The 21,914-nt window shown below is 40.1% G+C and overlaps 3 protein-coding genes across 11 annotated transcripts; 2 read left to right on the top strand and 1 right to left on the bottom strand.

Moving 5' to 3' along the window:
• Positions 1-274: 274 nt before the first annotated feature.
• On the top strand, positions 275-8,121 carry LOC114151911 (uncharacterized). 4 transcript variants are annotated; one of them, XM_028029445.1, is made up of 6 exons: positions 275-969; positions 1,054-1,101; positions 3,277-3,359; positions 4,655-4,750; positions 4,858-5,019; positions 7,024-8,121. In XM_028029445.1, exons 2-6 carry the CDS (start codon positions 1,065-1,067, stop codon positions 7,225-7,227), a joined length of 582 nt encoding a protein of 193 aa, XP_027885246.1. In that variant the 5' UTR covers positions 275-969; positions 1,054-1,064; the 3' UTR covers positions 7,228-8,121. The 4 variants fall into 4 exon arrangements, with proteins under 4 accessions (XP_027885246.1, XP_027885245.1, XP_027885244.1 ...); XM_028029444.1 differs by having other exon boundaries at positions 3,265-3,359; XM_028029443.1 differs by having other exon boundaries at positions 3,253-3,359.
• A 2,969-nt stretch (positions 8,122-11,090) lies between these two features.
• mrpl27 (mitochondrial ribosomal protein L27) lies at positions 11,091-12,685 on the bottom strand. Its single transcript, XM_028029446.1, has 4 exons — positions 12,572-12,685; positions 12,182-12,310; positions 12,005-12,072; positions 11,091-11,641 (listed from the first exon to the last, which is right to left on the bottom strand). Exons 1-4 carry the CDS (start codon positions 12,624-12,626, stop codon positions 11,435-11,437), a joined length of 459 nt encoding a protein of 152 aa, XP_027885247.1. The 5' UTR covers positions 12,627-12,685; the 3' UTR covers positions 11,091-11,434.
• A 486-nt stretch (positions 12,686-13,171) lies between these two features.
• eme1 (essential meiotic structure-specific endonuclease 1) lies at positions 13,172-21,668 on the top strand. 6 transcript variants are annotated; one of them, XM_028029440.1, is made up of 10 exons: positions 13,221-13,259; positions 13,519-13,596; positions 13,891-14,534; positions 14,619-14,746; positions 15,548-15,637; positions 15,953-16,074; positions 17,622-17,760; positions 19,904-20,019; positions 20,121-20,310; positions 21,381-21,668. In XM_028029440.1, exons 3-10 carry the CDS (start codon positions 14,090-14,092, stop codon positions 21,555-21,557), a joined length of 1,407 nt encoding a protein of 468 aa, XP_027885241.1. In that variant the 5' UTR covers positions 13,221-13,259; positions 13,519-13,596; positions 13,891-14,089; the 3' UTR covers positions 21,558-21,668. The 6 variants fall into 6 exon arrangements, with proteins under 6 accessions (XP_027885238.1, XP_027885237.1, XP_027885236.1 ...); XM_028029439.1 differs by lacking the exon at positions 13,221-13,259 and adding an exon at positions 13,266-13,393; XM_028029437.1 differs by lacking the exon at positions 13,519-13,596 and having other exon boundaries at positions 13,172-13,259; positions 19,846-20,019.
• Positions 21,669-21,914: the final 246 nt, after the last annotated feature.

Here is a 21,914-nt window from a genome sequence, read left to right as displayed (position 1 = left end):
TTCTCGGCTTGGTGGCCATGTAGTCATCTTTTCACCAGGTCTCGGCACACAAAAATGTCTTTCTCTTCCGCTTTTCTCAGAATGCCACAATACATACACAAGAGGTTTTTTCTACTTCCTGAAATCTTTTGACCTCTCTGTAAAGCAGCACCACATGCTGGCAAAAACAAGAATTGCAACCAGTTGGCGAAACAAAATAAAACAGGGTTTACAAAATACAGTTCAGACATGTACCCATTTGTTCACCTGGTTACAATTGCAAAGGTTACTTTTGAAATATGGTTCAACAGTCGTTTGAAAATAGAAACTAATGAAACATGCCTGGACAAAAAAGACGGTACCTCTAGAAAAGATTGAAAAGTAATTTGAGCACAGGGACATGTTTAACTTTTAGGTGTGTTCTCTAATCAGCATTGCAAGTGCCTTCAAGTAACTGAACAAATCACTGCTTCATATTTCAACATGGGGTTGTACTAGTCTGACATCTTTGCCCAGTAAGTTGAATAAATAGCTGTGTATCACATTTGTTGAATAGTGGTGCCACTTTTGTCATCCAGCTGCTACTGAACACAGCATAATGTATTGAGGGATAATCAAAAAACACTAAAAAAAAACTCATCCTATGTTACTTGTTGTGCATTTCTGAAGTAATTCAAAAGATCTGTGTGATCTGTTGTTTTGATCACTACTATGACACTTCCCTCTGTCTGTGTGCACTTCCAGCAGCTTCCACTAGAGTTTGCAAAAGACTCAGCTTCAAAGTACTGTGTTTTATGTCCCCCCCCCCCAGAATGGGGGCATGAGACGCACCCTCTCTCTCTCTCTCTCTCTCTCTCTCTCTCTCTCTTTACACGGCGTTAATATTTACCCTCTGTCTCAGGACGGATAGTTAAAAGAAACCCCGAACATAAAGACTGTTCCCTTGTAGTCCAAGTGGAAATCAAGGACTCATTTGAAAGAGAAGTTGATGTATGCAGGGAAAACACCCCGACTGAATATAGATACTGAGAATATATTCTTTTTTTTTCTTTTTCTAACTTCTGGCTCCAACAGGCTCTCCTGCCATGGATCCGTTCCTGCTGACTGTCATCTTGGGTTCAGGTAAGTCGTTTGTCTCTGACTTGTTTCTGCGGACAGGGTTGAACTTTGAGGGGAAAACCACATCGTGTAAGAATTCGCCGGATCGTTTTGTACACAGTTTTAGACCGTCTTGCCGTAAGCCAGAAAACGTCAACGAGACTTGTTTGAGTCTGATCAACGACTTGAACAAGTTTGCGTGTGGATTCGGTTATCTGTCATAAACATTTTTGCGTTCAAGCAGTTATTAAAAACAAACAAACAAACAAACAAAACGTTGCAGCATCATTTAATTTAATTTAGTTTTTTTGTTGCCTTAGTTTACAAACTTTTGCTCTGAAATTCCTTCAAACCAAGGAGGCAATTTTCTTCCCCGCATTAGACTTTACTGAAGTGTTTGCAAACTCTTACAGTGAGACAGTCTTCCTTCAAGTCTAATGTTTCTACAATAAGGAATTTTGTATTTCAATAATATTTTAATGTTACAAAAAAATTTTTTATTGCTGCTTATTTTTGTGAAACACACCAGATTGACTCTGTGGAGGTAAAAGTGATGCACCGTGAAAATGTCAAATATTGCAGTGTAGCCTTGTTTTAAACTGAGCGGCTATCACTGACAACGATCTGCAAAGTGTCACTTCCTGTGTGGTACGTAACCACAAACTTCCACTGTTCACATGGATCTTTAGAAATAAGTTGCAGCCACTTTGAGATGCTTTTCCTTGACCCTGCACGGACCAGCAGTGTGTCGTATGGCGGTTTAATTACTGCAAAAACAGAGTTGCTACAATACGCAGAAATAACCAAATGAAAGCACTTAGAGCAGGGGTGGGCAACTCCAGGCCTCGAGGGCCGGTCTCCTGCAACTTTTAGATGCGTCTCTACTTCAACACACCTGAGTCAAATAATGAGGTCATTAGCAGGACTCTGGAGAACTTGACTGCACTTAGGAGGTGATTCAGCTGTTGGATTCAAGTGTGTTGGACCAAGGAGACATCTAAGAGCTGCAGGACACCGGCCCTCGAGGACCAGGATTGCCCACCCCTGACTTAGAGTTTACCCGGTTGGTATCGTTATATGTGTGATCGAAAGGAGGCAAATTAACACAGTGACACAAAGGCAATGAGCTAAAAAAACCCCCAAACCAAATGCAAATATGAGATACTAACATGAGTCTCAGCCAAAAATACGAAAACAACAGAAACTGATATGGCAAGACCTGAACAGCAACAATACTAAACAAACTCAGCAGAAAGAAATCACAAGTGAGAACCAAAACACAAACACACACACAAGAACTGTCTGCACAATGCAGATCGAGAGGTCGTTTTGAAGACGCACGAGAAAGAGGAATAACAACAAATGTTGCCTTCACGAAAATCCCAGGAGAGTTTTTCTTTCTTGCATCCGATATCTCCACACAAATAAGTGATCTAAACTGCCCTATCAGAAAGATGGTTAAAAAAAAAAAAAGTTTAATACAAGCCTTTTAATTACACTTTTATCTGTGCTTTGTGTGCAGATGTTAATGAGCAAGATTCATATTCGTGACGTCTATTTAAAAAGTCTTTTCATTCTCATCTAATGTGATTAAATCACATGGAGGAATATTTTCCCGTAAACGTAGCTGCACGTAATTCTAATAAGATCTCATAAATTCGCTCGGAATCGTCCAGACCTGTAATCATTTAAAGTCTAATAAACTTTAACCAGTTGAAGGGATGAATCGTTCTGCCATCTTTAAGAATCCCCAGCTGTGCAGTGAAAATAATAATAATTAAAAAAAGTAATTCAAAGCGTTTTTAAAGGGTGACTTCATTCATTTAGGTTTGTGTTTTCAAATGTCTTGATCCCATCTGCGTTTGCTGTCCTGGTGGATAAGGAAAACACAACTCCGACCTCCACCTGCTGCTCCGGGAGTGTTTTTGCGTCGACACATATTCAGTGCTATTTGAGCTGTGAACCAGGTGCCGAAATGAAGCACATAGAACATTAAAAACCAGACAGATGAAATCTTAAGAAACACAATAATTAGAGTTGCAACAAAGTAGAGCATAGGGCTCACCCTCTTCCCGTGGTTGAGCCACATTGCTGCCTGCTCTATGTGGATTGTGTTTTCCTCATCTTTCTGTCTTTCTGCTGAAGATGTTTCATTGCGTTTCTCCTTAACCTCAGGGTCATGTGCAGTCTTCTGTTTAGTGATACTGCTGCTGGTGGTGGTGCTCTACAGAAAGGATCTACTCTGCTGCAGACTCAGGCCCTGCAGGACACAGGAATATGCAGTAAGAATGAACACTGGCTGCAGACAACACTGAGTTTGGTTGTACAATAAGATATAAAGTGAAATCAGGCTGAGAGGGGGCATGGAATTAAACTTAAAGAGTAAAGTGCAGCGGTTTGACACCATGGAAACAGGGTTTTAGGGCTGCCCATCATGCTAGCATGCTTTTTAAACATGGTCTGAAAAAGCCGTATTGTGATTCAGTTTATTGGTGGCAAAATCTAGTACTAAGAGCAAAGTGGTCATAATTGCCTTCATGCAGCAGGATTTTTTTCCAGTTTGCATCGATATCAAATGTGAAAGGAATATAAACACATTTTTCTTTTAGTTTAAAATATATTGCAACCTTAACCTTGATTTTTTATTTTCATAAATAGATGTCAGTCGTGACCTTACATATTTTCATATTGCAGTAGTATTTACAAGAGAACTAATTTTAGTTCTTCCTTATGAGAATGTCATTCAAAGCTTTCTTTAGAGCCAGAATTTGGACCAAGAGTCCAAGAGTAATGATTTTTTTTTTAAATTAAAAATTAAAACCATCTTTGATAAGATATGCAATTCTGTAACAATTACAGTTAATAAGAGTTGTATTCTGTCAGTAAGACTTTTTAAATGTATTACAATATCAGGCACCGGCGTCCAGCACTCCTGAAAACTTAAGAGTAGTGCGAAAAAAGTATATACATTTACAAAAAAGGATTTGAAAAAAAGAGAGCTGTTGCCTTGCAGCAAGAAGGTCCAGGGTTCGATTCCCGGCCCGGGGTCTTTCTGCATGGAGTTTGCATGTTCTCCCTGTGTATGTGTGGGTTCTCTCCGGGTACTCCGACTTCCTCCCACAGTCCAAAAACATGACTGTCAGGTTAAGTGGTCCCTCTAAATTCTCCCTAGGTGTGAGTGTGTGTGTCCTGTCTGTTTCTGTGTTGCCCTGCGATATGTGTCGACTTGTCCAGGGTGACCCCACCTCTCGCCCGGAACGTTAGCTGGAGATAGACACCAACACCTCCCGACCCCACTAGGGACAAGGATGTTAGAAAATGGATGGATGGATTTAAAAAAAGGAAGAATTCTGAGTATAATATCAGAATCCTGACTTGTTTATTTTCATTTTGACTTTAAAGTGGGAATTCTGCAAAATTGTCATGTTAAATCTGCTTTGGGGATTTACAGTGAGAAAAAAAATGTGTGTGTGGGGGTGTGTGTGTCCTTTTTGTTATGGACATAAACCTTTGCTTTCAACTGCACTTAGAGCACAAGTGTATCTAATCTCGCTGTGGGTTTGAACTTCATTCCCAGAATGACCTGCCCCAGTACAGCAGCAGACATTCTCTCTTTGGCATCGCCCACCGTGGGCACAATGCCGCCTTGAATCAGCGAGCGATGGGATCACAGGTAGGGTTCTTAAAAAAAAACAAAAAAACAAAAACAAACGCTGTGCATGAGAGTTGAAAATGAAAATACCTCTTTTGGCTTCTTCTCTAATCGTGCTCGTTCCTCAGCTTCCTGGAACGCTGTTTATCATCGGAAAGCCAAACGACTACCACCTGTCGGGCCCGCAGCCACGACTGCCATCTTACGAAAGCGTGCGGAAGAAGGACCGCCAAAGACAGATCCACGGCATGATCGCTCGGCGCATTGGCCTGGATAGCAGTCACGATGAGGTGAAGTCCATCAGTTCTCCACTTTTAAAGAATCAGCGGCCACTTTATTAGGCGCGCCAGTGGGAAAAGCCTTTTTTATTTAGTGGCTTTAATGCTGTACACATCAGCAACAGGTCTGGTTATTAAGGAGATTCTCTCCCCAGCAGAACTAGCAGCATGCGTGACACAGTGGAGTCTGTTATCACCAGGAAATGTGACTACGATAGGAGTGGCTTCAACATAAAAGTCCAAATTTACACTGCCAACCGTAAGGAAATGATTCTAAGAGTGATGAATGGACAGCAGTCAAATATAATCCGATTTAAGTAACTTTGTTGAAGTAAAAATGAAAAATGCTGTACGCACTGAGATGTTGGGTGTTTTTACACACAAACATCTCTCAGTTCTACAAAGAATTGTTGGAGAAAGTGGAAATATCAATTTATTTGAATAATAGTTGTGTGTGATGAAAATGCCTTCTTAATGTCAGAGGATAGACCAGGAGAATTATCACTGGTGAATACTGAGACATGCAGAATCATAAGTGATTGCACAACACAAGAAGCCTTGAAGCACCACAGTTACAGCCACCCTGATTAGCTAAAAACAGGAAGCTGAGGCGATGGTGGCTTCCATATCAGCTGTCTATGGTCTGCTTTAAGGGAACCAGAGTTGGTTTAATCAGATCGTTCGCTCAGATGTAAAGGCTCGTCGGAGCACGCAAACTCAAGCCCGCCTGAAAATGTGTCGTCACTTTCAAAATGAAAATGGATTATGAAGCACAGCAAAAAGAACAAGTAAAACCAAAACAGAAGAAGTGTTATTCTCTAGCCCAGGGGTGGGCAATCCTGGTCCTCGAGGGCCGGTGTCCTGCAAATCTTAGAAATCTCCCTGGTCCAACACACTTGAATCCAATAACTGAATCACCTCCTAAGTGCAGTCAAGTTCTCCAGAGTCCTGCTAATGACCTCATTATTTGACTCAGGTGTGTTGAAGTAGAGATGCATCTAAAAGTTGCAGGAGACCGGCCCTCGAGGCCTGGAGTTGCCCACCCCTGCTCTAGCCCAATCAAACTGAGTCTTCCAGATAGTAGAGTCGGAATTTGACATATACCTAATAACACGATGGAGTCATCCTGTCTTGCATCAGGTTGGTTGAAATGGTGTGTTAGCTTTGTGTTTTTTTTTCTTGTAATTCTTAGATTTAGACCCCTTTGCTTAAACCCCACAGTCGGCGCAGAGTATGAACTGTGTTCATACTCTAATGCTGCCACACTGTTTTCTCTAAGGCGACAGTGTGGCATCATAATGCGTAAAGTCACAGAGCTCAGATCATTACCATGTGCTTTCCAGAGTGCGATGAATTACGAAAATAAATCTACTTGATGCAAACACAGCAGTTTATTTGAAAAAACTCACGTTCTTCAAAAATACGTCTTTGGTGGTTTTTCGTCTGTATCAAAATGAGTGTATTTACGGAAACACTTTCTTCGCACCTCACGTGTCACGTGATCAACAACCGGATGTCACTGCTGGCAGAAGAGACAAAGAAGACGGCAGGAAGTGGTAGGAGGATCATGTCGCAGCATGTTTTTTGACGACTTATCTCGTGAACAAACTGGTAAACGTGTTATTCTAATTGCGTTTTTTATTTAATTTGAACACCTCAGTTTTGAAGTAGTGGTTTTTTTTCGACACTAGTGGAATATTGACAACATCTTGCGCACATTTGCAGTTGAAGTGCAGCTACAGATGTACAGCCAGCGAATCTGCAGCAACTGACCAACATTTATTTTTTAATTTTTACTGTGTTGAATGTGTGATATGATAAATTCAGATTGTTCTGAAGGCAAAATCTACTACTAGCGTTGTGTATCTAATAAAGTGGCCAGTGGTTGTATAACATATATTTTGCTCTGATATTTCATTAAACCAATTTAAGCATCAAATTTTTTCCTAATGTCTGATATGTTGGTTTGTAGACATCACATAATTTTTTATTTTTTTTGGTCTTATTTCGTTCCAGCCGCCACCAACATACGAGGAAATATTTTATTCTAATCCACAAGCTTCTCCAACCAACGTTCACCTGTCCATAAACGCCTCACACTCGCGTGAAGAAACACGTGGCACAGCGGCGCAGAGTTACGCCTCTGTCTCCCCGATGGGCAAAGAAGACCCCCGCTGCCAAGACATGCCCACTGGTTCTGCTAACCGAACGGCCGTTTGAGTCAGAGCTGATGAATCTGTTCAATTCTTGGGAGTATTCACGCGATAATGACTCTGACTCAAGCTGTGCGCTCCTCCAGCCCGAGCCGAGCATGACTGCGCTGCCTTTTCGCTCTTTCAAAGGGTGGTTCAAAACCGGCCTGACAGACACGATGATTAGCAAAAGGGCACAAACCGTTGCTGAAGGTGCCAGGTTTTTCTAAAGTGAAAAAGTAAAAACGATTAGAAAAATTTCTGTGCCACAGATTCACAAAGATTCTTCACAATTCGACTGAAAAGAAGCAATTTTGTCAGATGGACCAAAAAAAAAATCTGCATCAACCTGTTGCTACAAGTGCATATGGAAAATATTTGATTTCATGTACCTTTTCAGAATTCACTCGTCTTGGTTGCTGTATTAACATTAATCATAGCAAATCTGATGATGAATTTAGCAGTGCATGTTGGATTTTCTGAACTTTGTTTGTAAATTGTTGTTAATAAATGCACTTGGCTTATTTGGCACTTCAACAACCCAAAGCACGCCAGCAGGTCCTCCTCCAAAATGCTAATAAAAACCCAAATGAATGTGTTGCAGTGGACTAGTTAAAGTCTTGGCTTAAATCCAACTATGATGTTGTGGACTGACCTTAAACAGGCCGTTAATGGAAAACCCTCCAGAGTGACTGACCTGAAATCAATAATGAGTGATCTAAGTTCCTGAGCAGTGACTTATTACAGTTCTTACAAATGCTCTACATCCTAGGAGATGACAAATAGCTAACCTGTGTGTTTTTCACAACACTCAATGTGTGCGAAAGCATACAAATACTGAAAACGCTGTTATTAATTTGCTCTGATATTATAATGCAATGTGCTTCAACTCATGCAGTTGTATTAAATTTTCATCACTGAACTACATGCATTTTTTTTCCAGTCCACGAGTGTTAAAGTTTCCGAGCTTCTGCTGCAGTGCTCCCCCTTCAGCTCCTTCAGACTAGCCAGCAACAATTAGCAAACACCTGGTGAAACTGCACATAAGTTGGGCTCATTCTTAGAGCTGCTTCTCAGTGAAACAATGGTAAAAACCCTGTTAAAGGGTAAATTGAGGAGCACTGTTGGGATGACTTCCTGAAGGCGGAGTTTCTGGAAGAGCAGGGGTTTTTAAAGAGAGAGAGGCCCAATTTTAAGGCGTCAAATTATGAAGCCAAATTTCTATTAAGTCATATTTGATAAATACAGCATTTTTATAACAACTGAAGGGAACATAGTTACTTTATTGTGCTATGAAATGGCACTAGGGTGCAAAAATAATCTAATCTAATAATCTAATCTGGTCTTTCACCAGGAGTTTATCCAAGAGTTCCTAAATGGTTCAACAGTAACTCACATACTCCAAGGCTGGCTGTAATGTTTAAATATCGGCTTGCTCAGCCCTTTTACTGATGACTGATTGAATATCAAAAAGCATTTGAAAAGAATTTACTTTATTACTTAAGACAGGTTTCTTTAAGGTAAATCATCAATGGTGCAAGGTGAGATGAAAGACGTTGTGTTATCGATCCACTCTTAAGATTCTTAGTGAAGACTCAAAGTGTAAGGAGCTTTGTGTCACCTGAGCTGAGTCCAGCTTGATACCAGTAATGCCAAGAGTTATGTATGTTGCCTGTCATAAACTCTGTTGTCAAAGCATGTTGACTTGGGTTTTAATGGAAATGCACCATGGAAAAAAACCAGTCTGGTAGGGTCTTGTTTGCCGAAACTTTAACACGGTTGGATTCATTGGTCACTGTTAAAATAGGGAAGGTATGGCAGGACAGAGTTACTCTTTAACCGGGGTCAAACATTCACCAAAGGAAACCACAAACCAACTGAAGGTACATACGATGCCTTGCCATGACAAACATACTGGCCTTTTACATGTTGTCAAGTTGTAACCACAACGTCCAATGTATGTTACTGGTAAAACGTAGGTCAGAGTTCTGATTTGGTTTTCAGGATTTCTTTTTTTTTTTTTTTTTACAGATAATCTGAAAAGTGTAGCACATATTTGCATGCGTCAATACTTTGTAGAAGCACATATTGCAGCAAAGACAGCTGCAAGTCTTTTGGGGTATATCTCCACCAGCTTATGGAGAAACAAAAATCTTGTACATTCTTTCCATATTTTGCCATAGATTTTCAACTTGGTTTAGGGTCTGAACTTTGACTATGCCATTCTAGCAAATGAACATCCACTCATGTAAACCTTTCCATTGCAGCTCAGGTTGTATCTTCCTGATACAGTGTCTTACTTCTGCTACAGACTGAATTTATACCCCAGTCTCTTGTCTTTTGTCAGCCTCTAACAGATTTTCCCCAGAACTGTCGTGTGTTTACCTTAAATCCGTCTTCCCATTAGAGTTCATCAGCTTCTTTAACCCCTTGCAGAAGAAAAGGACACCGCCATGTTTCACTGTTGGAATGCCGTTTTCAGGGTGATACACATGGTTAGTTTCCTTTCCTAATTTTAAGAAATGGTTATTGTGAAACTTTAACTGGGACTTCTTATGGCTTTCTTGCCTCTCATCCGTGAAGGTCATATTTGTGGAGTCCACAGCTAGTAGATGTCCATTTGACCGATTCTCTTACGTGAGCCTCGACTCTGCAGTGCCACAAGTGTGCAGCCGTGACCAAACTTTTTCCATTTTCCAGATAATGGTTTGAACAAAACAGTCATGTTTAAATATAACCAAACCCTGCTTTAAACTTCTAGTTCATTTTAGATTTTTTTTTTTTGTTTCAGACTTGTGTTGCTCCACCATAGAAAAAACACTTTGATTTTATGGTTATAAGGTGAAAAAGTTCCAAGGGTAAATAATTTTACAAGGCATTGTACCTACAAAAAGGTTTATATTACTTCCAGTCAGAAGAAACACGTTGGCTAAATTTGAAAAAAATCTACTTTCAACCTAAATCTGGGCCCACAGAGCTGAAACAGCGAAAAGTTAATAATTTAAAAGAAATTCAGGCTCTTATGTACAGATATTTTCGGTGCATACTGTGGGACACAAAGTGAACTACAAGTTTCCAAAGAACATGAAAACAATGTGGCATACTCCTCCCATCAATCATCCCCCCCCCTTTAACGATGGCATTCAACCTCCCTACTTTACACCAAGCCTCACCCACACTCCCTCTGCATACCACCGACTTCAGATAACTGCTGCTTTTTCCCCCCCTCCAGCTTCTGGTGAAAACTTGCTCAGAGACAAAATACCATTTGATCAATCAGCTGTTGCGGTCTTCGCTCAGTTTCTGAAGCAAGTAAAGATTAAAACCTGAAAAACGGCTTCAAACTCTCAACTTTATAAACCCACTTCCAGTTAGCTGTGAAGTGGTGAATGTGTGACACCTCCTGGCCAGTACAGGTAGTGCAGCTTTTGGAGAACGGCAATATTTGGGTGAGGATTACTACAGAAAAACAAGAACCAAGAAGACACACTTAAATCAACATATAGTGAATGAAATGCGGATGCAAATAGAAAGACGGTGTGGTTTAACGAAAACAGCAGTAAAATTCTAAAATTCACCAGTTCTTGATCTCTGAATAGGCTGAATATTTCAATATTTCTAAAAGTATAGTTACAACATATTTGTCCACAGCTTGCAACAGTAAAAGGGCAGGTAAAAGGAAAGAAATTATTACGTTGTGAATTAAAGATCGTGCGACATCTAGTGGTCAAATGAAAGATTGCAACACCCCCCCACAAAAAAAAAAAAAACAGTACAGGTGTTCTTTAAAATCAGACTCCTGACTTTAAGCTACAGCCACTAGAGAAAACCTGCAGTGAAAAAAAAAAAAAATCACATCACCATCCAAAAAAAATAAATAAAGCAAACTCATTCAGCATTAAGACTTTTACTTAAACTTTATTACAGAAGATAATCAGCTGTGTCATCTAACTAATCTCTCATGCACAACAATCTGTGATTTTCAGGAACCATTATAAATACATCAGTGACAGACTGACTTCATTTTCTTTTATGAGAATTAGTTCTGAATGCAACAGGAAATGTATCAAAGCGACACTGAAGAAGGCTCCGTTAATCATGTTCAGCTTTCTGAGGAGTCAGAATGGAGCCGTCAGCATAATCAGCAGCCAGGTTAGGAGTCAGTTCAGTCCACTGACTTTTCTGTTGCTCTGCCCAAAAGAAAAATACGAAGTCCTCGTTGCACTCCAGCTCTTTCAGACCAGGTCCACTAGTTTGAATTTGCCCTCCTGTTTCACTGGCATCACGTTGATGAAGGTCTTGTAGAGCACGGCTCCTTTAGGCAGCTTGGTGATGACGCGGGTGACCTCGGGGTTTCGGGGCGGTGGGATGTAGACCTCCTTGGTGAACCTGACGTGGCCGTCCTCCAGTGCGAAGAGGGTGTTGTTGGTTCCCAGGCCAACCTGCAGGACAATCACAAAACACCAAGGGTACATCAAAACTCCCCAACTGGATGCAGACTGCGTGTCACTGTTACGTTTAATGTCACAAACTGCATACGATATTAGTTCTCAGAGCAAAACAAATCGCTGTGACAACAAGGTTTCTATAAGATTTTTAAGGCTAATATGATTTAATCCATTTAAAGCTCAAGTCAGTTAACTACATATCTGCCAACTTCTACAGCAAGATTATAGCAGCATACAGTAAATTAATAATTACCTGCTTTATTAAACTATTGAATCTCTCTCAAGCTGAATTAGCATTGAAATTTAATCTCTACATCCCTGGATAGAAAAAAAAAAGAAAAAAAAAAGCATGCTCACATGTGCTCCAGGGTGATACCTCAACTTCCTCTGTGTTGCAAGGATGTTCCCAGCATGTACAAAGTTACCTTAAAAGAACATAACAAAATAATGATCAACACAAACACAATGTGGAATACATGCTTTGTAGATTATGTCAGAGCTTCCAGAGGTGTTCAGATGGGGGGCAAATATTACCATCCACTTTCTTAAAACCAAACCTCCGGCCGGGGCTCTTCCCTCCGAGGTTCTTTGAGCTGCCTCCGGCCTTCTTGGACGCAAACCTCACCGCGTCCAGCAAATAGGACTCACTGGAAACCAGAAGACCTAAAAGCAACACAACAGAGACGTTTCTGGACGGCTAAATGCTACAAACACTGCTGAACTGGTTTGAGTGACGTTTTAAGTCCAATGTGTTTAATTGATTGTCCCCAAGCAGAGGGATAACCAGGTAGGTTAGCAAACGGAACGTTGTGCTAATAGAGAAAAGCTAACACCAGCGAATGGACAACGAACAGAAATGTTCGCTTTTTTTATTGTATTAAAACGCACGTAAGGTGTTATAATTAACATTAAGTCGTTTCGTACCTGCTCTGGACTTCAGCATCAAGGACGCCAGCGCCGCCATTTTGAATCGTGTCATCAATACGCAACATCCTTCGCGACATATCCGTATCCTTCTGCTGCGTTCAGGTACCTTGTACAACGTGCGAAACAGAACTCACTATGATACCAAACGTTCATATTATGTTAATCATAAACATAATATGAACATTATATATCGTTTTGGCAATTGATATCTATAAATCACTCAAATAATAACTTTAAATTAATCTTGTCAAGCTAGGGTGGAATGCTGTCAATTTGTATCTTTTTGTGGGTAATCTTCTCTTCCAAGATATCAAATGATTGTCACGAGTAATATTCCTTCTTGTCATGCCTTACTGAGGAACTATGTATACATTTATTGTAATAATTCAAATAATGCAAAAGTAAAAACTGTGTTGTAACAGACAGTGACAGCGAGTTACAGCTCAAGTTTTCACAAACACTGGATGGGTTGATGGGTTCGTTCTTAAACAAACAAACAAACAACAACAACAACAAACTTAATAAATCGCCACTTTTAAGCAATTTGAGCCAAACAATTCTGATCTAAAAAAAAATAAATAATGAGCGCAATTCCTATCATTAAAAGCTCTGTAGTCCGACTGTCCGTGAATGCAACAAAACCCGGGGAAAATCAAACATCGCGTCACGCGCATCTCACGATGATGTAAGTAGCCACAAAAACAAATAGCATTTTGTAGTTGGAAGTTTGTTCAGTATGTGGTGAAATCCTCCTGTCTTGAAAGTTGTCGTCCTGCTATCTGACGTTTGCGTGCGTGACGCTGGCTGCCTTTTTGTCGGGTAAATTGAACTTGGCTTTCCGTGTGTTATCTATCGTTTGTCTTCCTAAGGAAATTTTTAATGCTGCGCCAAACTCAATTTAAGAAGTAATTTCTTTCTTTATTGTGAACTCTTTTTTTTTTTAGGTGCCTGGAATATGTAGCTGGAAGTTAGGAATCCAATTATTTCTGCAGCAACAGATAACGTCACACCAAGAAACTTGTGTAATGGTTCCCCCTTATCTTCCAAAGCCAGAACAGGCTGCTAGCAAAGCTCTGTCTGAAACCAAAATCGTGTTCCCGTTGTTGCCGAATTTACCAGCACACTCGGAACATGTTGGTTGTTTGAGCTATTTGTTTGTTAGGGGATCCATTCACCCCTTTTTCATCTGGTAAACACTAAATGTGACAATTTTTCAAAGAAGTCTGGCGAGGAGTTTAAACCAAAGACAAACAAAACAAAACGCACTTTCCTAACAGATGATGGTGACAGTTTGTGTTTTCTATCATCATGTATAGTGATTCCCCTCAACGTGAGGATCTGAGAAGCAGCAGTGACTCAGATGAGGAGCTGCCTGTGTTTGATTTCCTCCAGCCTCGTCCAAGCACCGATGTAGCCTCCCAGAAAGCCCCAAAGAAACCAGAGGTGAACAACTTCAATGGTAAAGCTGCGGCCTTCTCCAGTTCGGTTCTCGGTAAGGGTGGATCGGCTGATGTCATGATGATAAGCAGCGATTCTGACGACGACGTGGCGTACGTGCCCCTGGCACAGAGGCTGAAATTGAGACAGGACAGCGCCGTCCTCACCGAAAGAAATCAAAAAGGCTCTTCAGAGTCAGAGCATCTCCTCACATTGCATAAGGAGAGAAGGTCGACCCCAGAGGAAGCGGATGACCTACCCCTCAGACATCTCTCCGCATCCGAGACCGGAGACGTGTCTCCTACCAGGACGAAAGCCACAAAAAGGTCGGCGGAGGAGATCCGGGCCTCCAGGGAGGAGGCTCTGAGGAGACGGCAGGCCAGAGAGAGACAGCAGCAGGACAGGGAGGCGCTCAAGCAGGAACAAGAGAGGCAGAAAGCGGAGAGAAGAGCTCTGGTTGAGGCTGCCAAAGCCCTGAGGCCAGAGGAGTGCATCAGGCATATGGTTGTAGCTGTTGATCCAGGTGAAAGAAGAAAGAAAACTATTAAAAAAAAAGCTACAGATTTATTAGAAAGCAGCTCAGCTAAGTTATTTTTCTCTTTTGCAGCTCTGTTGCAGCTGGAAGGAGGGGGAACTCTGCTGGCGTCTGTGCAGGCTCTGGGTTGTAGCTGCGCCATAGAGAAACAGCCGCTGCCCCGCAGCGTGACCTGGGCCAGGCAGGCTCCGAGCGCACAGGTTCAAAAAAACGACCCCCAGTCTAGTTAAGAAAATGCAGTGCAGTCCCAGCTAGGGCTAGTCCATTATTGTGACAATTAATTGGAAAAAGAATTGGCACAATCTGGGAATGTTTTTCTTTTAGCCACTTATAATTTATATTTCCTTTTTTAAACAAGATATTGCCTATAATGCAATAACATAATATTCCTTTTGTGTACACTTGATTGTTTGTAACAAAGAATGCAGCTGCAGCTTAAGAAATGCTTCTAACATCAACATCCCAAAAAGTTCAGCTTGCACTCAACAGTGTAGGGCTGATCTGTTGATTATTTCTTGAATGAATTGATTAACAACTGGATGCAAGAGGTGTTCAATAGGAGATTTGTTTTGCAAAAATTGATCCAGCTAAAACTATGCCACTTGAGGAGTTCTAGGTAGAAAATATTTAAAGACAAATGTTTGGGTTTTTTTCTTAATTTTTTGTACACTTTTGATTATGATTACTGCTTTAAATTCAGCAGTAATGAATTTAATTCAGCGAATGGCCTTGTTTTGAGTGTTTTTCTTTTCTCGAGTCAACGATTAATTGATTACTAAATTAGTTGGCAATGATTTGAATAATCGATTCGTCGCGATTAATCGTTTCAGCCCTATAGTCTCAGCTCAGCTTGCAACTTGTCAGGGTACTGCAGATGTACCCTGCAGTGCAGCTGCAGGGTACATCTCATCAAATGGTGACATTTATGTTTCAGTCATCCATTGTCCATTTTTGAATAAAGTTTTATTATTATCATGATAAATGTGCTCCCGCTGTTTCAGCAGAACGATGCGGCGCGCGCTCCAGAGCCCCACGTGGTGATGCAGATGACGGTGGAAGACTTCGTCACTCTGATTCACAACTACATCCAAGTGAGTCGCCGTTCGGACTTGCAAGACGTCGTTGAGAAATTTCCACAAAAAAAAAACCCTTCCGGAAACTTTCAGCTGGAAGCCAAGCAGAAGAATTTTTGAAAACATTCTAAGATTATTACACAAAAATAAACCCTTCAAAACAAGCTTTAACATTCTAAGCAAGGCTGTAAGCTCACCGGTAGAAGCTGTAAGTATCTCCCAAGAGCAGCAGTTTTTCTAGATAAGCCTGGGTTCTATCTGTTTTTATCTGTCCGTTTCTGTTTGGAGAAGCTTGACCTGAAACGAGTATCTCCCTCTGCCTGTGTAACCCAGGAGGAGAGGCACAGCGGGCCAGCCTGCAGCCCCACCCTCACATCGTGGGTCCGGGAGCAGCAGAGGCGTCACCCCGACAAACGGCTCAGTTTGGCAGTCGTCGAGCTGGAGAGCTATTTCAGGTGAGAACGCTTCAGAGAACAAAGGAGTCTTATTAAACCAGAGACTCCTTTGTGACGGCCGTACGTCGTTTTTATTCATTCGAACTCGGTGGATTGCTTCAAGGAGATTGGCATTTTCTCTGTTTGTCCAGTTTATCAGCCAGTTTTCCATAAACTAAAAGTAGCAGACGGCATTCAGAGTCATCCACCACGTTGGAGAATCAGAAAGACGTTCTCATTTCAGAGTCGAGCAAAATGGCACCTAGCACAGAAAGGAAAGACTAATGGAAAAATTTTCACTTATAAGAAACGGATAAAACAATCCTGCCAGATTTTGCTGAGGCGTTCATGCCCATTTAACTTTTCTCTAAAAATGTGGTATAAATTAGCCTAAGCTGTTGTTTTTCTTAGAGTGCAAAAGTTACCGTCTGACTTGCAGTCTGTCATTTAGCAATCTGTAAAAGCTAATTTCATTACTTCATTTATTTAGTTTTTTAAAAATAATCTGGTATCTAAAATCCATTCTTCATAAATATTTGTCTGACCTCGGCAAGATTATCCTACATTGAATTGAAATAGCGAAAGACTCACCAAACTGAATATGGATTTGTTTTTTTAACCATTTGTAGTTAAAAAAACCCTGAACCTAGCAAGAATTGTAGTTTTTTTTGTTGTTTGTTTAGCTGGATCTGAACATAGTCAATCTAGATTAGATTGAAATGACTGAAACCCTACTTTGCTAATTTATCAGCAAAGTAGGGTTTTGTACAAGTTTAACTGTTTAATGCTAAATAGCCATACCTTCAGAAAACTGTAAAACAGCTGAAACACTGACTTCCTTTAAATCTCGACTAAAGACCCACCTGTTTAGAGTCGTATTTGAAACGTAATCAATTATGAATTTCATGATGCCACTTGACTTAATGTAATGTTTTGGTTGTTGAGTTAATGCTGCATGACTTTGTGTTTTTGTGTTTATGATGTAATGCACTTTGAAATCCCTTGCTGTTGAAATGTGTTATACAAATAAAATTTGATTGATTGATTGATTCAGTTTCTGAATCAGCAGCTTTTCATTAGATGCCGACTTCTGTCATGTTTTCCATCCAAAAGACTTTAGAATTGCTGACTACAGTTTAGTGATCTACTAGTGACGTGGCAACTGATTGAAATGTGCCTGGAAATGCATCAAAACTGAAAGCCCCCACTTTATTTTTTGGTCTGTAAATGCATCACCAAATAACTTTTGACATTAGAGGAGAAAAGAATTAAATAACTAGTTGTGTCTGATGCTTCAATTGTAATCCCTTCATGTAGCCGTTAACTTAAAACAAAGGCAAATGAGTTTCTTTATATTAGGATTATTTGAAGAAAAATAATTAAAAACAGTGGAGGTCAAAAGCAGAATCAACAGGCACCTTTTACGAAAATCAGAAATCGGCGCTGGCTCTCTTGTTTGGCCACTCGCATCACTACATCGGTGTTACTACTATGAATCATTTACAGAACGCTGGCTGCTTAGGGGGTTCCGTCAATCATAAAAGTAAAGCTCACCTTGATGTTCTCAGGGCCCGAAAGTCTCAGAGCCAGAAGAGGCTCAGAGCGGCTGTGGCTGGGGAAGAGGCAGGAGGAGGAAAAGAGAAGAAAAAACGGAGGAACGGTCACGCCGAGAAGCTGCCGGAGGTGTCCAGAGTTGAAGTGGAGGAGGTAGGTTGGTCATCCGCTCCCCCCCCCCGGATAGGATACTGAATAATAACGATGCATAAATTGAGACGAGAAGAAAAAACTAAAACAGGCCTTTTTAAAAAATTACCTTGAAAACAAATGCAGCACTAAAAGTCTTAAATAACCCATCGTCAATGAAGAGGTTTTTTTTTGTTTTTCCTCCTCCTTTTGAAGTTGCGTGGTTTTGAAGTTTGTTGAGTAGCACCTGCATTGCTTTTGCGTCATCCGGCTATTTATTTATTTATACATTTTTGTCAGTCAGCTGCAGACATCTGTGTTGCTGCACTTCATTGCATGGTTTATTATATAATCTGCTCCAGGAGAGAAAACACAGGTAGACAAAACCAGTAAAAAGAGCCGAACACCGGAGTTAATCACGACATTTAAAGTTTAATACAGTAAGAAACCTGCATCCTACAGTGTTGTGTTAAGTTCAATATGTGGTGTTATAATGGGCAGGAAAATGCTTTAATACAGACCAGTATATATAGGTAATTATTTTAAATATGGTTATTTTGTTATGTACTATATATTATGTACTACTTTTATATGAAAAAAAAATCATTTTTAACTTTGATAAAAAATTTATTCAATTTTTCTATGTGAGAAGGCTCCAGCAAGATAATATCTCATCGTTCTATTTCTAATCTGTTTTAAATTTTATGTAAATAAGTGGTATTCATTGTATGTTTTATTCCGGTGGTTTTTTTTATTTTATTGCAGAACCTTAAAAAAAATAAATGAGAATTCACAATATAAATTTTGTTCTCATAAATTTAATAGGCACTTTAGTAATGCATCAACAGCAGAAATCAATTTCAATTTAACCAAAAGACACAGAAATCCCCCCCTGCGGTTTAAAACAGTTGAACGTCTTAATTGATGCTACTTTACGAAAGCATTTACACTCATAAATTAATACATTTGATTATTAAAATTGGTCAAATGAATTGCATTGCATGTTTTAATTAAAACACAAGCCTACGTCTCCCTTATCTATAATGGCTTCTGCATTTTTCAACAGTTTACACTTGTGGGATGTTTTTGGTTTATTAATATAACACAAAAGTGGAAAGTGTTCCTCACTATGTAGCTGATTTTATTTAATCAATCTTCTGATCTTCAGGGGGTTAATAAATGAAGGCACTCATTTGATGGTGATTAGATAATCACATTTGCTGGCTGGGGTGAGAGAAAAATAATCAAAAAGTGTTAAATTGGTCCCAGTAAACACCAGCCACAATCATATCGACTCAAGGGTAAAATTAGCCACACAATTGTTTAAACGTCCCTCAGTAGGTTGCCTGCAAAACTAGTTTTTGTGATCCAAGCTTCTGATGTTATAAATCTTTGTTGCAACCAGCGTCACGACATATGAAGAGAAACCGCATAAACATCTAATCTTAACACTTCCTGTTGCAATGGAATCATCACAAACATTGAACAGGGATGTCTATTTAACTTTTGACAAGCCTGCCATAACAGACCTCCATTTTGTAGCTCATAGCTACATTTGTTTTGTTTACATTCACCTCAACAGAATTTTGGTTTATAAGATTTTTGTCTAACATTTCTGGATGATCTTGCATTTTCATTAAGTTGAACAGAGTTGGCATAACAGTCCTAAAAATAACGTTTTTAGGACTCTACACATCGTGTAGCTTAGTGAAGCTAAACTAAGCTAAACAGGCTAATTGTTTGACTAGTAAAATTAGCCTGTGCCCTCTGCCATTGTAACAGACAATTCTACTGCATAGTTTTCTCATGCTAAACAGATCCATATGTTTTGTTTGGGTAAATAAATATATTTGTTATCCAAATTTTGGCCCATTGGTCATTGTAATTTAAACCTTAAGTACATTTAGGTGAAATTGTAATTTTAGTGTGCCGCCCTTCTACAGTTTGTGCCCTGCTACAAAGAAAAAAAAAAAAATTAGACGCACCCCTGCAGAAGAGTATAAACAGTCTTCTGATTGCCTTTGTCGAGAATAATTTACAGCACTAATGTGAAAATCTACCAATGTTATTTTTTAAATCATGATATTTATATGGAGTTTTGTTCTCAAGAAGGAAATTAGGCATTCGTTTTACTATCTTCACCGATCCTCGTGCAAAATCCCATCAGGCTGTGGTCCACCTCCAGCTTCACACCGGCGTCTCCGTCCGCTTCTTATCTACCTGGAAGGAGTTCTCCGACCACATCACCATGACGACCAAAGCGGTCGCCGAGGCCCCTTTCAAGTGAGCAACCCGGAGCCCTTTTTGCTCATCGCATCTCGGGCCCTGCGCCGCCTCTGCCGGATCACACGGTCACTTCCCACACTCCTCTCGGTTGTTTTCAGGCGAGCGCGAGAGCAGACCGGCTTCTCCTTTTACCTGGAGAGCGATTGGGCGGGAGGCCAGCGGGTGGACAAAGCTGGGAAGGGCCTGCTGCAGGCGTGGAAGAGACAGATCCAGCAGTTCAACAGAGTGAGCTCAGACGTGGCGGCTGCCATCTTGGCAGCTTATCCTTCCCCGCAGCTGCTCAAGAAGGTATGCATTCACCTCTCAAGCATTTCAACAGGCTCAGATTCAGTCTTTGCAACCACTTTTACATGCAGCCATTGCTAATATTAATTAAATCTTCCTCTGGTTTTTATACTGAGAAGAGTAAAAAAAAATGTTGTCATTTAGGAAGATATAATCTAGGTGTCCTTCCTGCCTGTTGCAGTTTGGGATTAACAAAAAAAAAAAAATGCAGATATGAAGCTTTTCCACAAAAAAATCTGCAGGTAATTTGCTTGAGATGAGCAGATATGTAAATGTTTTTCAACAAACAAACAAACAAAAGCATTCTTCCAAATGCCAAATGATACTTATTATCTGCTACAGTGGGCATTCAGCATAGCAATTAGAGCAGATAAAACATTCCCAGGTTGCCAATTCTTGTGTTTTTTCAATGCAATCAATAGCTGAAGTACAAAGTTTATAAAAAGCAGGACAATATTGAAATGAAAGTTGAGTCTCATTACTGTATAGTTCAGATGTTTTGTGTTGGGTTCTTTAAAGTAGTTGTTAGGAGTCAGTATCTTACCAGTCGAGGTAGAGCTAATGTCTGCAATGTGAACCAACTTGGAAAAGCAGTAATGTGAGATTGCTTCGGTGAAAAACTTTTTACATTTGAATTAATTTACATCTGCTGGCACAACATGGGATCCGGGAGGCTGTTCAGTCAACAAAACATAAATGGGATGCACAATTATTTTATGAAATACCTGAAGATACTTTGTAAAAAAAATTGTTTCAGAATTTTGTTTTCATTGGTGGCTTTCATTCTGTGAAGTTGAAGTCCTGTTTCCAAAATAATGATTTGGAGGTTTTACGGCGTATGATTCCATAGCTCACTCTGCGTTTCCTTCAGCTGGTTGGAAAAATATAAAAAATATTTTTAAAGCTTAACACGTCCTCATCCTTGAGCTATGAAATAAAAATAGTTCTGTGTCACATTTGTGATGTTCTTTATTTTTCTTGTGACAATATAAAATTGCCCATGTGACCTTTATGTAACTGTAACCTCCAAGATATCCTTTCTGAAAGCTAATAATCTCCCTGTGTGTTCACAGGCTTACAGCCAGTGCAGGACCGAGAACGAGAAGCTCTCTCTTCTGTCTGACCTTCTGATCCGCAGAGGAGAAGGCGTCACCTCCACAACCCGACGGGTCGGTCCGGAGCTTTCCAAACGTCTTTTCCTCCTGATGCACTCCCGTGATCCCGAGCAGAATCTGGACGCCAGCCTTTAAACTCTTTGAACCGAAACTTTGCTGTAACCCAAATCAAATGTTTGAGGTCCGACTAGTTGATTTACTCATGCTGATTTTGATGCTGTGCAATAAAGTTTTTATACAACTACAGGTTTGGACTACTGCCACTCCTTTTTTTTTAATGCTGCTCCATCCCAAAACAGTTCTTTTTTTGTTCATCAGATTATCTAATCCACAATCCCTGTTAGAAATGATGCAAAATGACATCAGTAGGCAGACCAAAACATTAAGTTATGTGGAAATTTTGGTATTTTAAAGATCAAAATGAAGATAATTGATACAAATTACATGATGACAAAATCGGGAAAAAGAAAAATTTTCCAAAATCAGTTTCTT

Source organism: Xiphophorus couchianus, chromosome 10, assembly GCF_001444195.1.
Source record: "Xiphophorus couchianus chromosome 10, X_couchianus-1.0, whole genome shotgun sequence".
Classification (NCBI taxonomy): Eukaryota; Metazoa; Chordata; class Actinopteri; order Cyprinodontiformes; family Poeciliidae; genus Xiphophorus; species Xiphophorus couchianus.
Note: the sequence above shows the minus strand (reverse complement) of the source record. Positions and strands in the feature narration are given on the sequence as shown.

What these genes read in the sequence shown, in the direction of transcription:
- eme1 (XM_028029435.1), top strand. An exon ending in GGTTGTAGCTGTTGATCCAG is followed by an intron (nt 14,535 to 14,618) that starts GTGAAAGAAGAA and finishes TCTCTTTTGCAG; the next exon opens with CTCTGTTGCAGCTGGAAGGA. An exon ending in CCAGAGTTGAAGTGGAGGAG is followed by an intron (nt 17,761 to 19,903) that starts GTAGGTTGGTCA and finishes AAATCCCATCAG; the next exon opens with GCTGTGGTCCACCTCCAGCT.
- mrpl27 (XM_028029446.1), bottom strand. Translation starts at nt 12,626, where the DNA reads ATGACACGATTCAAAATGGCGGCGCTGGCGTCCTTGATGCTGAAGTCC. An exon ending in GATGCTGAAGTCCAGAGCAG is followed by an intron (nt 12,311 to 12,571) that starts GTACGAAACGAC and finishes TGTTGCTTTTAG; the next exon opens with GTCTTCTGGTTTCCAGTGAG. An exon ending in TGGTTTTAAGAAAGTGGATG is followed by an intron (nt 12,073 to 12,181) that starts GTAATATTTGCC and finishes TGTTCTTTTAAG; the next exon opens with GTAACTTTGTACATGCTGGG.
- LOC114151911 (XM_028029442.1), top strand. Translation starts at nt 3,180, where the DNA reads ATGTGGATTGTGTTTTCCTCATCTTTCTGTCTTTCTGCTGAAGATGTT. An exon ending in GCAGGACACAGGAATATGCA is followed by an intron (nt 3,360 to 4,654) that starts GTAAGAATGAAC and finishes CTTCATTCCCAG; the next exon opens with AATGACCTGCCCCAGTACAG. An exon ending in AGCGAGCGATGGGATCACAG is followed by an intron (nt 4,751 to 4,857) that starts GTAGGGTTCTTA and finishes CTCGTTCCTCAG; the next exon opens with CTTCCTGGAACGCTGTTTAT.